Below are 16,059 nucleotides of genomic sequence, written 5' to 3'. Positions count from 1 at the left end.
TATATTCTTTTTTTGTTTTGTCTTTCTGTTTCTTCCCTTTTTTGCTTTGGCTTGTCTGTGCACTTTCCTTAATGTCACTGAACATTACAATATCCCGTTCTACCTAAACCGAACCATTCTTGCTTGCTTTGACCTCTGACCTTTGTAGTCAGGCAAGTTGGACCCTCCTGACAGTGATGAGGAGGTTCCAGAGAGGATCCTTAAGTTGCCTCTTCAGGTCTGCTGCAGCAAGCAGCTCTTCAGCATTCCTGAGGTGACTGAGGAGGAAGACAGCAGCGATGAAGAAGCTTTGCCCCACTGCAGTCAGTCTCGGCCCAGGCCCGGCCACCGAGACTCAGAACGCTTCCACCGTGCCTCCCAGCTTCACCCACATCACACTTACCCCAGCTCTAATCCGCACACCAGCCCTCACATTCCCCCTTTCCACAGGGACCACAGAGCCCCAGCCAAAGCGCCTTTACGCCGGCACGGAACCTTGCAGGTCAAACCTAAACTGCAGCACAGGGTCCACTACGCAGACATGGTGGACACTGCGAGTTACCCTCAAGAGGAGGACATGTGTTTATATGAAGGTTGCACCAACAGACGGATGTCAGCCCACTGTCCTCCACATCCAACCCCTCAGAGTAGAGAGAGAAGACTAATTGGAGGGCTAGGGGACCGCCTTAGGAGGGAGACCATGCTCAGGAGACAAATGGCTGTTAGCACAGCAGCCAGTCCCAGCCATGGCATTACCTTGCCAAGACCCTACCCAGTCAGCAAACCTGTGCACACCGTGACGTCTCTTGGTGGCCGCGGGGCGGAGATCGATGTGGACTACGGCACGGATGAGACTGAGGAGGAGCCTGTGGAGTACAGTCCCGGGGAGGTGATGATGGAGCAGATGAGTTCTGAATGGTGGGTAGAGGGGGGCCAAACGGAGCACAGCAGACCCCCGCACCGCCGAGGAGCAAAGGTTGATCCACAGGCAAATGTCACTGCAGGCCAGCCACAATGGGTGTGTTTTCTGAGCCCCCTCCTCTAGTTTGTTTCAGTGTGGTCCTTATTTTGCACAGTTTTTAAATTTAATACAAAACATGCTGTGTGCTGTGTCGAAATGTTGCTGTTTTCATGCTATATAACGCTGTACAAACAGAAGCTTGAAAATCACCTGCGGAGGCCGTCTTGAATTTCTAAGTGATTCATCAGGACTTTTGATAATGTTGGTTGGGATGGGTTGGGCCACCATTCAGCTTTAGTTTGTATAGCATTATACAGCAGAAAATACTACAACATCAATGCTTTTAAAGCAACCTCTAAAAATTAATTTATGCAAACAAATTTTACACAGCATGTTTTTTCATCAGTTGGAACCTGTTCTGGGGGTCAGAGTATTAAATTTCAAAACTTTGCAAAATAAGGACCTCCCTAATGTGGAGCTTCCCTGTTAGGTCCTGTAGTGGAGATGATTTTCCTCTTTTGATGAGTGAACTCTAGACCTCAGTAGATTATCATTATTATTCCATTATTATTCCACTGCAGTGGAAATGCTGTATTTAGTTTTGTAGTAGCTTAGTGATTAAGATATGGTCAGGAAGTGGATGCAGAAGGTTTTAGTTTGTTTTCTCTTCATGGCTTCTGTTTTCGGACCAGTCCTGCCCCACAGACAATATCTAATGTTGCTTCAGCTCAGCATTCTTCCTCTGCCCAACTGCTTTACCTCCTATGACTTTCAAATTCTTAAGCTCCTTTGTAAGTGTTGACTTTATACTAACCGCTGCTGTAGGCCTGCACCATGTATGTATGTATTTTCACATTGGCATCACGATGTGTGCACGTGTGCTATAGTAACTTCAAGCAAACATCACTCCAATCACTCCACAACTTTTTTGTTGCTTCATTAAAAACACTTGCACTCTTCTCATCTTCCATGACTAATCTACAAAAGGTGGCTGTCTAACATAGTTTCCTTAAATGTAATGGTTCTTTGACACTTTGTAGTGTTTGTTACTAGTGAGTGACATGTAGATTCTGCATTTCAAATTAATCACAAGCTCATGAAAACATGGAGTTCCTGTCACCAGCAAACTGTAGTGAAGGAGGTTCCTTGAAATGTGACCCTGTGTACCAACCATCTCACAAAATAAACCACAAACATATGATTTTGTAAACTATTTTATTGCATTACCTCCAAGCGGTAAAGTTCAATGGCGTCAAATGAGAGCATGGAAATAAAAAATATTGAATTGGCTTCACTTGAAGCTGGCTCCAAAATGGAGCACATTCCCATACATAATTCATAATTCATTTATTAGTGTGATAAAAGCATGTACATAGAACATATAAAAGCACACATCGAATATAAAACAAAAATGTAAATATAGTTTACCATTAAACATTAAAAATAAGATGAACACCAAGAAGGAGACTAGCAGCATACATAAAGTAATATGTTAATTTACAAAAATAAACTGCAAATTTATGATAAATCCCAAGATTTAAAGATTATGATAATATCTGTCATAATTCACCTTAAATTCTGTAACATCTTTTGATAGCACAATGTGCAGAGGAAGACCATTCCAAAGGGAAATGACTCTGTTAGACTCTGTTAGATTTGTGTATGGATTGCGCACAAAATTGGCCCATATTCGCCAAACATCTGCAACATCCGTGTAACATGCCTGTATGAGTCGGCCATCATCCGAACATGCCCGTGATCATCCGCAGAGGCACACATGTCCGCAGACAGGATTTTTGAGCTGTTCAAAAATCTGAATGCAGATGACATCCACCTTACATACTCCATATATACTCAATTCATACACAATACATACTCACTCTATGCGCTGTATATCTGCCGTAAACCGCTGATATCCGCAACTGATGGGGATTTGCAGCTTGGCGGCGGACCTGGACAGTGTGTAAAACAGATATATATCGTGCCCATCATGTCCACATCACAAACTAAAATATGTTGTAGCGAATGCATATAAATTGGCCACGAATACAGCGTTTTTATTATATCTGCTTTGCAGCTGATTTGCGTACAATCTGTGAATGCATAACAAACACGTCACGTAAACCCAAAGTACTATATGTGGCAGGAAGCGACATACCTGCCAGTCAGTGCCGGTCCGGCTGTGTAGATCCACAAAGACATAATAGCTGCTGCTATCCAGGACTTTTATTTAACACCAACAAAAGGAAGAGTAGCTGTTTAACCACAACTCACTCAAAAAAAAAAAAAAAAACACTGTCTCACACCCGATGGGCTTGCCCCCTCCCGCTCCCCAAACTCATGAATAGTTAACCCTCGCATGACAACATGAACATTAACTCTGTGATCAACTTGTCCAAGTCCAGCAGTTGCTCCAGAGGCTGTATTGTTGGTGTGACTAGTGATGCCGACGGCCCGAGTGCGCTTCTTTTATGACCACAATGCAGATGCCGTGTTGCAAGCGCAACACGTGCGCGATGCATTCATAATACACCCGTAATGCTGCTGTGATAATCTCAATGTGTCGGATCAGTTTCCTCACTACATGCGTTATATAATCGTGATTGTTCATCATATATTCACTATATATTGTTGATATATCCGTAATTCATACTGGGACATTTGTCATTTTTGGCCATTTTTGTTACGGACGACAACGAATGCCCGCGATTTGTATACTCAATTCATGTGCAATTAATCCTCTCCCCAGTGGGACAGGGCCCTTAGTAAAGAAATATTTTCTTAAATTTAGTTTACATCTATTGACCTCCAGCATAAAAGAGTGGCCACAAAGACCGGGATAAATTCTTTCCTTAAAAAATATTTTAGAATCCAAATTTTCAACTCCATTAATAATTTTAAAGACCTCAGTAAGGTCACCTCATATACGACGGCCTTCTAATGTTGTTAGGCCCAACTCTTTAAGTCTATCTTCATAACAGAGATCAGCCAACTCAGGTATGAGTTTGGTAAACCTCCTCTGCACTTTTTCTAACATGATTTTGTCTTTTTGCAAAAATACAGGGGGTGATTTTTTTTTTTTTTTAGTTTAAGACATTTTAAGCCATAATGTTCTGTATAATTGTGGGCGTGGTTGCTTTGAATGACAGCGGCTGAGCCACGCGTGTCCCGGCCTCTCGTACCATCCGACCATAGCTCAGAGTCTTGATGAAGAGCAGAGCAGATTTTTTGAACAAAAAATGACTTACATTTACATGAGATCCTTCTGAATGTAGTAAAGTAAATCTGCAAGCCCAGATCTGTCATTCAACGGAGAAATCTTCATTAGAAAATGACAAATTTACAGCTAACATTTAGCCCTCCGCAAATTGTCCCTCTCATCATGGACGCTGCTGAGACGTCACGGACAAGACCCTCTCCCAGCATGCATTGCGCCAATTGTAATTTGTGGATTTACATCAGTTTGCATCTGCACCTTTTTCTTGTCTTATACGGAAGGATCTACTTTTTTAAAACTTCATATTGTCTTGCGGCACGTATTTGTGCTTGAAAATTATTTTGGGGGACTTTTCCATACGCCCGTTTGATTGAGTGTGACAGAAGGTTTGGTTTGGACACAAATGCAAGACTCACAAACACAGCTCTGGTTGACAAACTTTAGTGGAGTGACAAGCAGTGGTCGGTACACGGGTAGACAGTCCAGAAAACACAGCAGCAGAATTATTAACATCAGGCTTTATCGTGGTCGGAACAAACGGGCAGGTGGTCGAAAACACTTTGAGGCAGGCAGGACTATGGAACATGAACAAGAGCTGGAAAGAAGGCACAGGGCGCATCAATCTGGCAAAGAAACAAAGCAGAATGAGCAGTATATATGCACCCCAGTGACGAGCTGCAAATTGAACACAGGTGAGCATGGAAAGCACTGGAAAGGGGGGCGTGACCAGGGAGAGAGAGAGACAGACACGCCCACCTGTTAAAGAGACAGAGAGACCCAAACAGAAAAGCATCCAACAAGGAGATAAACAAAAAAGAAGACAGCTTACACATAAAAACAGACTACAACCAAGAAATAAAAGCAGATCAAACACACCTCCTGACAGGACCCCCCCCCCCCCCGCCACGGCCGGCCCCGGACGGCCCAGGCGAACCAGGGTGAGCGGCATGAAAGTCGCGAACAAGCACAGGATCCAAAATAAAATGAGAGGGAACCATAGCCCACCCAATCGACCAGATACTGAAAACCACGACCGCAGCGGCGAGAGGCCAGGAGCCGACGCACGGAGAAGACCGGGCCACCATCCACACGGCGGGGGAACGGCAGGAGGGCATAAAGCACTCGACCGAACAGGCTTGACGTTACTGACGTGGAAAGTAGGGTGGACGCGCATGGACCGAGGAAGACGAAGACGGACCGAAACGGGGTTAATGACCCTGGAGACCGGAAAGGAACCGACAAACCGAGGAGCAAGCTTCTTAGGCACGCCCCGAAGCGACAAGTGCCGCGTAGAAAGCCACACCCGCTGCCCAGGGATGTAGGACGGAGCAGCGGACCTCCGGCAGTCAGCGGCCGTCTTATAAGCTTCTACAGAACGGGATAAAATCATCCGAGCACGCTCCCATGTTCGCCGGCAACGAAGAATCAAACTGAGCGCCGAGGGAACTGATGAGTTAAGGTCGACTGAGGGAAAAAATGCCGGCTGGTGTCCAAAAACCACATGGAAGGGGCAATAACCAGTGGAAGAAGAGGGCAAACTATTGTGGGCAAGTTCGACCCACGGAAGTTGGTCAGACCAAGAGGCAGGATGCCGTGACGCAAGCACCCGCAGACCTTTCTCCAGGTCCTGATTTATTCGTTCTGCCTGCCATTGGCCTGTGGATGGTAACCCGAAGTCAAACTGGAAGTTACCCCGAGGAGACGGCAAAACTCAGTCCAGAATCGGGATATAAACTGCGGGCCCCGGTCGGAGACTATATCCTGTGGTAAGCCGTGTAGTTTAAAGACCTGGTTTAGCATAACCACAGCTGTTTCCCTGGCCGACGGTAGTTTCCCTAGAGGAATAAAATGAACCATCTTGGAGAGTCGGTCGACTACAGTTAAAACCACAGTGTGGCCCTTGGAGGGTGGGAAGCCAGATACAAAGTCTACGGCAATATGAGACCACGGACGAGACGGAATTGGCAATGGTAACAGTGTCTCTGCAGGTGGTTGATTTGAGGATTTATGTATTGCGCATACCTGGCAGGCAGATACGTATTCACAGACGTCCTTTACTAGGCCTGGCCACCAAAATCTTTTGCTGCACCACGAACAAGGTCTTTTTAATGCCAGGATGACAGAACATCCGACTATCGTGACACCAGCGGATAGTCTCACTCCTGAGGTCAGGAGGAACAAAAAGTTTTCCCCGCGGACACCCGACAGGAACTGGCGCATCCCCGATTGTTGATTTAATTCTACTCTCGATGTCCCAGGTTAAGGCAGACACAAAACACAAAGCGGGTAATATCATTCCTTGATCTACAGGCGTGTCTACTGGCTCTCCCAGGCGAGATAGGGCGTCTGGTTTCCCGTTCTTGGTACCCGGGCGGTAGGACAGAGTAAAGTTGAAACGACTGAAAAATATTGCCCATCGGGCCTGGCGGGCATTGAGCCATTTGGCGGAATGGAGGTATTCCAGGTTTTTGTGATCAGTGCAAACGATAAAAGGGAATTGTGCCCCCTCCAGCCAGTGCCGCCACTCCTCCAAAGCCACTTTAACCGCTAACAGCCCGCGGTCGCCGATGCCATAATTGCGTTCTGTGGGGGTCAATTTTTTTGACAAAAAGGCACAAGGGTGTAGCCTGTTGTCCGTGGGGTTCCTCTGGGACAGAACAGCCCCCACACCTACATTGGAGGCGTCGACTTCTACCACGAACTGTCTTGCGGGGTCAGGGAGGAATAGCACGGGGGCCATGGTAAAGCGATCCTTTAGGACTCGGAACGCCTCGTCACATTCTTTCGACCAGACAAACGGGCGGAGGGACGAGGTGATAGCATGCAGGGGAGCAGCCACTGAACTGAATCCTTGAATAAATTTCCGATAAAAATTAGCAAACCCTAAGAAACGTTGCACCCCCTTACGGGAGGTGGGTATTGCCCACTCCACTCCACAGATCAAACACACCTCCTGACAGAGTGGTGTCGCAATGAAAATCTACTGTCTTTCGCCTCCGGTACCATCACGGGATATGGAGGTGAGACCCGCAAAGAATCCATTCATTAAAAATATATAAACCTCTCTCAGCGTCCATGGAGCTCTGGGGCTCCGATTGCCGAGACGTGCGGTGCTGTGGATTTTGCCGCAAGAAGTCTGTCCTTGCAGCAACAGGTGTACCGGCCGCTTCGCATTAAAACAGCTAGCGTAATCTCAGGACTTGTGCCAAGTGTGCTGCAGCTCCATTCAGTAGACAGAGAGGTGATGCCGGTGTTGTGCGCTGAATCCGGCACAGCACCGGCTGCAAAGCAGACACGGGCAGTGTGAGTGGACGCGTCGGTGGTTAACAAGCTCGTTAACGAGCCCGCAGACTTAATAAGCGCAGCGGAGGCAGAAAGCGGGAGAGTAAGAACGGTGCCCGCTGTCGATGCTGATCTGAGCACACAGATCTGTATCTCACATTCATTGCAGCTTACTTTTGGATGTTGAAACCAGGACGTGTATAAGTAACATTACTAACAGATAAAATCAATTTCAGTGCGGGATTGAACTGAAGGCGGGAGCGCGTCGTCTTGTCCCTGACGTCATGGAAATGATATGGCTGTACAAACTGTTTTCACAGAGTGCTAAATTTTAGCTGCAAATTTGTCATTTTTAAATGAAGATTTCTCCGCTGAATTACAAATTTGGGCTTACAGATTTACTTTACTGCATTCACAAGGATCTTATAAATACATATCAGCTATTTCTTTCTGAAATCTGACCACATTCATTTCAATGCAGGTCTACTTTAATGTCATATGCTAACGGCATTAGCACTTTTAGCAGCTGTACTGTAGGTAGCTTCATCCGTTAGGTTCACTTTAATACACGGTTACTGAGAAAATGAGCGGCTCATAACTTTTAATGTCCACACCAAAGCAGATTGTTTTGAGCCCGCCCCAGCAGTCATAAGGCGAGAGGCAGGACACACCCTGGACAGGACGCTAGTCTATCGCAGGGTCACATATAAACAAAAAACTCAATCACTTGCACCTACGGTCAATTTGAAGTGTCCGATTCACTTAAACTGCATGTCTTTGGAAGTAGGAGGATGCCAGAGCACCTGGAGGGAACCCACAGAGAGAACATGGAAACGCCACACACAAAGGCCCATGTGGAGAGTGATCCCACAACCTTCTTACTGTCAGGCAGCAGTGCTAACCACAAAACCACTAATTATTGTTTTTCCAATATTGTGCAGCCCTACACTACTGTGCTTTAGATTTCACTGTCTGTATTTTAATCTGATATCACCGCACAAAAAAGTATAACACCCCCCCCCCCCAACCCCCCAGCATGCGCTTCCTTTGTATTGCGACATGACATTATCATGACAAGAAGCATAGTTTTTAAAAAAAATGACATCAGAACTGTATGGTTGTTTATTTCATCCCATCTGCATGTGATGCTTTTCTGATGTTGCCGTCTTGTATATGTTGAGCAGGAACCAAGCCAAATCCCACCACTGGAGGCAGGTGCATCATGGGGAGGCCAAGCAGAGCCCTCATCTAAACCAGCATGCCTGCAAACCAAACAACACAAAGGTCCAAAAACAGTTTCCTCTTTTTTTTTTTTTTTTTTTTTTTTTTGTTCTGCTTCTGGTTTCTCTCATATGAAATTGTTCTGAAATTGGGAGGAGAGGTGGGGGGGGGGGGGGTTGGAGAAAGGCACACCTGAGACACCTGTGCTCCCTGTTGGCACGCCTCCCCCCCCCACATGATGGCAGGCAGATTAGCATATTGTGTAAGAAGGGAGTGGCTGGGGGAGGGGGGGGGGGGGGGCGGTGGATCAGGGAGGTGTTACGGCTGCCGTGGAGAAGTGGGGGAGAGCCTGCTAAGCTGAGAACAGGCTTAACCCAAAGTGGCTTGTCATGACAGGAGGAAGTGACAGACATTAAAATAGTAACTTTGATTACGCAGCAAAGAATGGGCCGGCCGCGCGGCTGAATGAGCTCTTCTCTTTCCATCAGTTTATAATCTTCTCACCCTTTCTGTTCTCAGTGTTATGATAACAGTTTGCAGATTAAGTAAAGCTGCTCTTCTGGTGTATGTGCGGCAACACCGTTAACAACACACAGAAGCATATGTGCACACGTGCACTTAGAGAGGAAGGCAGCGGGGTGCAGTTGCATCTTATCTGCTAGAAAATGGGTGAGGATGTGAAAGTGTGCAACTTGCAAGCCTGTGACTCGTCACAGATGGGCTGATTCGCTCTAATGAGATAAGTCCACCTTACATGTCACGGAATGCGTCTGTGCTCGACACTAAGTGATGGGTCAGATTTAAAGGCTTCCATGCATCATTAATTAACTGGTATAAAAAAACAAGTTTTTTAATGGTTTGTTTGATGTGGTAACACTGTAAAATACACATCCTATTAATGAGCTTAGAGAGTGAGTTAAACAGTTTGCCGTCTGCGTTGCCTCTTGAACAGGCAGCACGTTTGACAAATGGCCCTCACAGCTTAGGATCAGTGGTTTAGCTTTATTACCTCTTTTGACTTGCCTGTGCTAAGTGAAGACACTCACCGCAGCAGTCAGTGAGGGAGGGGGACGCTGGCTGCACTCGATGTCTGCAAAAAGAGAAAACAGAATAACCAGACAGTGGAATGTGAAAATGCATTAAAACAGACAAGATATAAAAACTAAAAGTCATCAATATACTGAATAGATAGATAATACTATATTGAATTATCATAGATAATTGGCAAAGCTTCTGGGGAAAACCTGGTCTTGTTAGGAGAGACGGCATCCATCCCACTTTGGATGGAGCAGCTCTCATTTCTAGAAATCTGGCCAATTTTCTTAAATCCCCCAAACCGTGACTATCCAGGGTTGGGACCAGGAAGCAGAGTTGTAGTCTTACACACCTCTCTGCAGCTTCTCTCCCCCTGCCATCCCCTCATTACCCCATCCCCGTAGAGACGGTGCCTGCTCCCAGACTACCAATAACCAGCAAAAATCTATTTAAGCATAAAAATTCAAAAAGAAAAAATAATATAGCACCTTCAACTGCACCACAGACTAAAACAGTTAAATGTGGTCTATTAAACATTAGGTCTCTCTCTTCTAAGTCCCTGTTGGTAAATGATATAATAATTGATCAATCAATCAATCAATCAATTTTTTTATATAGCGCCAAATCACAACAAACAGTTGCCCCAAGGCGCTTTATATTGTAAGGCAAGGCCATACAATAATTATGTAAAACCCCAACGGTCAAAACGACCCCCTGTGAGCAAGCACTTGGCTACAGTGGGAAGGAAAAACTCCCTTTTAACAGGAAGAAACCTCCAGCAGAACCAGGCTCAGGGAGGGGCAGTCTTCTGCTGGGACTGGTTGGGGCTGAGGGAGAGAACCAAGAAAAAGACATGCTGTGGAGGGGAGCAGAGATCGATCACTAATGATTAAATGCAGAGTGGTGCATACAGAGCAAAAAGAGAAAGAAACAGTGCATCATGGGAACCCCCCAGCAGTCTACGTCTATAGCAGCATAACTAAGGGATGGTTCAGGGTTGATCAACATATTGATTTATTCTGCCTAACAGAAACCTGGTTACAGCAGGATGAATATGTTAGTTTAAATGAGTCAACACCCCCGAGTCACACTAACTGTCAGAATGCTCGTAGCACGGGCCGAGGCGGAGGATTAGCAGCAATCTTCCATTCCAGCTTATTAATTAATCAAAAACCCAGACAGAGCTTTAATTCATTTGAAAGCTTGTCTCTTAGTCTTGTCCATCCAAATTGGAAGTCCCAAAAACCAGTTTTATTTGTTATTATCTATCGTCCACCTGGTCGTTACTGTGAGTTTCTCTGTGAATTTTCAGACCTTTTGTCTGACTTAGTGCTTAGCTCAGATAAGATAATTATAGTGGGCGATTTTAACATCCACACAGATGCTGAGAATGACAGCCTCAACACTGCATTTAATCTATTATTAGACTCTATTGGCTTTGCTCAAAAAGTAAATGAGTCCACCCACCACTTTAATCATATCTTAGATCTTGTTCTGACTTATGGTATGGAAATAGAAGACTTAACAGTATTCCCTGAAAACTCCCTTCTGTCTGATCATTTCTTAATAACATTTACATTTACTCTGATGGACTACCCAGCAGTAGGGAATAAGTTTCATTACACTAGAAGTCTTTCAGAAAGCGCTGTAACTAGGTTTAAGGATATGATTCCTTCTTTATGTTCTCTAATGCCATATAACAACACAGTGCAGAGTAGCTACCTAAACTCTGTAAGGGAGATAGAGTATCTCGTCAATAGTTTTACATCCTCATTGAAGACAACTTTGAATGCTGTAGCTCCTCTGAAAAAGAGAGCTTTAAATCAGAAGTGTCTGACTCCGTGGTATAACTCACAAACTCGTAGCTTAAAGCAGATAACCCGTAAGTTGGAGAGGAAATGGCGTCTCACTAATTTAGAAGATCTTCACTTAGCCTGGAAAAAGAGTCTGTTGCTCTATAAAAAAGCCCTCCGTAAAGCTAGGACATCTTTCTACTCATCACTAATTGAAGAAAATAAGAACAACCCCAGGTTTCTTTTCAGCACTGTAGCCAGGCTGACAAAGAGTCAGAGCTCTATTGAGCTGAGTATTCCATTAACTTTAACTAGTAATGACTTCATGACTTTCTTTGCTAACAAAATTTTAACTATTAGAGAAAAAATTACTCATAACCATCCCAAAGACGTATCGTTATCTTTGGCTGCTTTCAGTGATGCCGGTATTTGGTTAGACTCTTTCTCTCCGATTGTTCTGTCTGAGTTATTTTCATTAGTTACTTCATCCAAACCATCAACATGTTTATTAGACCCCATTCCTACCAGGCTGCTCAAGGAAGCCCTACCATTATTTAATGCTTCGATCTTAAATATGATCAATCTATCTTTGTTAGTTGGCTATGTACCACAGGCTTTTAAGGTGGCAGTAATTAAACCATTACTTAAAAAGCCATCACTTGACCCAGCTATCTTAGCTAATTATAGGCCAATCTCCAACCTTCCTTTTCTCTCAAAAATTCTTGAAAGGGTAGTTGTAAAACAGCTAACTGATCATCTGCAGAGGAATGGTCTATTTGAAGAGTTTCAGTCAGGTTTTAGAATTCATCATAGTACAGAAACAGCATTAGTGAAGGTTACAAATGATCTTCTTATGGCCTCGGACAGTGGACTCATCTCTGTGCTTGTTCTGTTAGACCTCAGTGCTGCTTTTGATACTGTTGACCATAAAATTTTATTACAGAGATTAGAGCATGCCATAGGTATTAAAGGCACTGCGCTGCGGTGGTTTGAATCATATTTGTCTAATAGATTACAATTTGTTCATGTAAATGGGGAATCTTCTTCACAGACTAAAGTTAATTATGGAGTTCCACAAGGTTCTGTGCTAGGACCAATTTTATTCACTTTATATATGCTTCCCTTAGGCAGTATTATTAGACGGTATTGCTTAAATTTTCATTGTTACGCAGATGATACCCAGCTTTATCTATCCATGAAGCCAGAGGACACACACCAATTAGCTAAACTGCAGGATTGTCTTACAGACATAAAGACATGGATGACCTCTAATTTCCTGCTTTTAAACTCAGATAAAACTGAAGTTATTGTACTTGGCCCCACAAATCTTAGAAACATGGTGTCTAACCAGATCCTTACTCTGGATGGCATTACCCTGACCTCTAGTAATACTGTGAGAAATCTTGGAGTCATTTTTGATCAGGATATGTCATTCAAAGCGCATATTAAACAAATATGTAGGACTGCTTTTTTGCATTTACGCAATATCTCTAAAATCAGAAAGGTCTTGTCTCAGAGTGATGCTGAAAAACTAATTCATGCATTTATTTCCTCTAGGCTGGACTATTGTAATTCATTATTATCAGGTTGTCCTAAAAGTTCCCTAAAAAGCCTTCAGTTAATTCAAAATGCTGCAGCTAGAGTACTGACGGGGACTAGAAGGAGAGAGCATATCTCACCCATATTGGCCTCTCTTCATTGGCTTCCTGTTAATTCTAGAATAGAATTTAAAATTCTTCTTCTTACTTATAAGGTTTTGAATAATCAGGTCCCATCTTATCTTAGGGACCTCGTAGTACCATATCACCCCAATAGAGCGCTTCGCTCTCAGACTGCAGGCTTACTTGTAGTTCCTAGGGTTTGTAAGAGTAGAATGGGAGGCAGAGCCTTCAGCTTTCAGGCTCCTCTCCTGTGGAACCAGCTCCCAATTCAGATCAGGGAGACAGACACCCTCTCTACTTTTAAGATTAGGCTTAAAACTTTCCTTTTTGCTAAAGCTTATAGTTAGGGCTGGATCAGGTGACCCTGAACCATCCCTTAGTTATGCTGCTATAGACGTAGACTGCTGGGGGGTTCCCATGATGCACTGTTTCTTTCTCTTTTTGCTCTATATGCACCACTCTGCATTTAATCATTAGTGATCGATCTCTGCTCCCCTCCACAGCATGTCTTTTTCCTGGTTCTCTCCCTCAGCCCCAACCAGTCCCAGCAGAAGACTGCCCCTCCCTGAGCCTGGTTCTGCTGGAGGTTCTTCCTGTTAAAAGGGAGTTTTTCCTTCCCACTGTAGCCAAGTGCTTGCTCACAGGGGGTCGTTTTGACCGTTGGGGTTTTACATAATTATTGTATGGCCTTGCCTTACAATATAAAGCGCCTTGGGGCAACTGTTTGTTGTGATTTGGCGCTATATAAAAAAATTGATTGATTGATTGATTGAATCTCATTTGTTGTAATCACACAGTCACAATTGTGATGTACATTCAGGTCCATAAGTATTAGAATAGTGACACAGTGTTTGTAATTTGGGCTGTGTGTGCCACCACAATGGAGTTGAAATGAAAGAATTCAAATGTGTTTGGTTGCTGTGTAGACTTTCAGCTTTATTTCAAGGAGATTACCAAAATGTTCCAGCATAAACGATTTAGGAATTACAGCTATTTCTATACATGGTTCCTTCATTTGCAGAGGCCCTAAGTACCATATTGAGCCGAATATAAGCTGGCCCAGATTATTAGGCATCCCTGCCTTTTCCAATAAATACTTTCTGAAGACCAAATCTTATTTTTGAGAAAGAAAATTGTTTTATTTGAAAATAATCTTAATAAAAGCACATTGTGACACAGGGAAAAAAAACAGCCTGCAACAGGCACAAATGATCTATGCACAATGGTGTACCTTAGCTCCTCAGGTCAGTTCTTCACATGCTTAACTTTCTGTAGATGCTTTCTAACACATCCAGGACTTTTCAGACTGGTTAATCCTCAAAAGCTCCCATGAAGGAAAGAGGACAGCGACTACAGAGATTTTAATAGTTCAAAACACCTTTTATTGTTTTGATGGCCAGAAACAGAATAATCTGAATACAGTATGGTTCTCCTTCTCCCAGTTATCACCAGCTGCTTTGGGCCCTCATGAAGAGTTGTTACATAACATACATGAACTCTGCAGCAGGGGCTGTTGCAATGTGTGTTCTGAGAACTATAGAGGAGAAGGTACTGCGTGACATGGTGTGATTCTGCTGCTGTCTTCATTAAGATAAAATTTCTCCTGTTGTAGTTTAAGCACCAAATATCACATTGGTCGATTGCTGAAACAATGTTGTAGGAGGTGGAAACCGAAGCTACTTTGTGCTGTGTCTTTTTGTGTTGTTTCAATAAGTGATTGTGGTCTTAAAATGCAGATAAGCTGTATTTAGCACCTGTTCCTGGCTACTGTGAGTGGTTGTTAATAAAATGTAGTTAAAAGGGGCACACACTTTTCAAGGGCTTTCTCACCACCTCCTGTTGTGTATGTATATGACATAAAACTGTAGTCTGTGATGATGAGGTGATCCTATATTTGTCAGGTGTATTTTCATGGAGGGATGGGGACATCCTACATTCAAGCTAATATGGAAGTTTGACAAGCTAAATAGAATCTAAGAATTATTTATGTGAATCCTTTGTTACTAAGAATGGTAAATGCAGTGTTGTAACTGAATGTGTTTTGTGTTTTTAGGTGTCGTTAATTCACCAAAGATGAAGGGAAACGGTGACATACGCATCTTTGTGGCTCTCTTCCCTTATGATCCTGCTATCATGTCCCCCAACCCCGATGCTGCTGAGGAAGAGCTGCCCTTCAGTGAAGGACAGATCATCAAAGTAAGCCACCTCACACTGAAGGAATCAAAATGATGATCTTAAATGTTTTCAGGTTCCACTCACACTGACTTTGATCAGCCTTTGGACCAGCTCAAGGCCAAATACTCTCCACTCCAAAAAGTGGATTTACTTGAAGCTATTGAGGGTCCGCACCTTTCTGCAGTAGGAAGTCTTCATCAGTCTGTTGTCTTCTTCATTTGACAAAGGGGACCAAGAGGGTGGGGGTGTTCTGGCCCATGTATGTGTATTTCCATCTTGTCTTTTCTTATACTCTTTGTTTTTATTTGGTTTATTGTGTTTTGTCGCTTTGATGCCCCTTGATGTAAGGTGGCCCAGTGTTTGTATCGCCCTTTTTTGTCAGTATGGGACCGTACCCACACTATAATACTGCTGGAAAAGTGCACATATGGCTGACTGTAGTACTAAGGGTAGTGCCATTAGATTCTTATCCTGGAATGTGAAGGGCATGAATGGTCCTGTAAAGAGGTCTGTGGTTTTCACCCATTTGAAACATCTTAAAACAGATGTAATGTGTTTTCCTGGAAACTCATTTGTATATTAAAGATCAGGACATGCTTAGAAAGCTGTGGATTGGCCACACCTGTCATTCAAATTTTGACTCCAGAGCAAGAGGGGTTGCAATTTTAATTAGTAACAAAATACATTTCTCATTTTCTAAACACAAATGGAAGATATTTAATTATTTTAGGCAGT

The 16,059-nt window shown here is 43.7% G+C and overlaps 1 protein-coding gene across 2 annotated transcripts in view; it reads left to right on the top strand.

Moving 5' to 3' along the window:
• LOC117516693 (RIMS-binding protein 2) overlaps nucleotides 1–16,059 on the top strand; it is a 192,111-nt gene that overhangs the window by 138,923 nt on the left and 37,129 nt on the right. For both annotated transcript variants that reach the window (XM_034177534.1, XM_034177535.1), the window contains exons 21-23: nucleotides 149–997; nucleotides 8,624–8,723; nucleotides 15,203–15,345. In XM_034177534.1, coding sequence (XP_034033425.1) covers nucleotides 149–997; nucleotides 8,624–8,723; nucleotides 15,203–15,345 — 1,092 coding nt within the window. The remainder of the gene's footprint in view (nucleotides 1–148; nucleotides 998–8,623; nucleotides 8,724–15,202; nucleotides 15,346–16,059) is intronic.

Source organism: Thalassophryne amazonica, chromosome 9 (assembly GCF_902500255.1).
Source record: "Thalassophryne amazonica chromosome 9, fThaAma1.1, whole genome shotgun sequence".
NCBI lineage: Eukaryota > Metazoa > Chordata > Actinopteri > Batrachoidiformes > Batrachoididae > Thalassophryne > Thalassophryne amazonica.
Note: the sequence above shows the minus strand (reverse complement) of the source record. Positions and strands in the feature narration are given on the sequence as shown.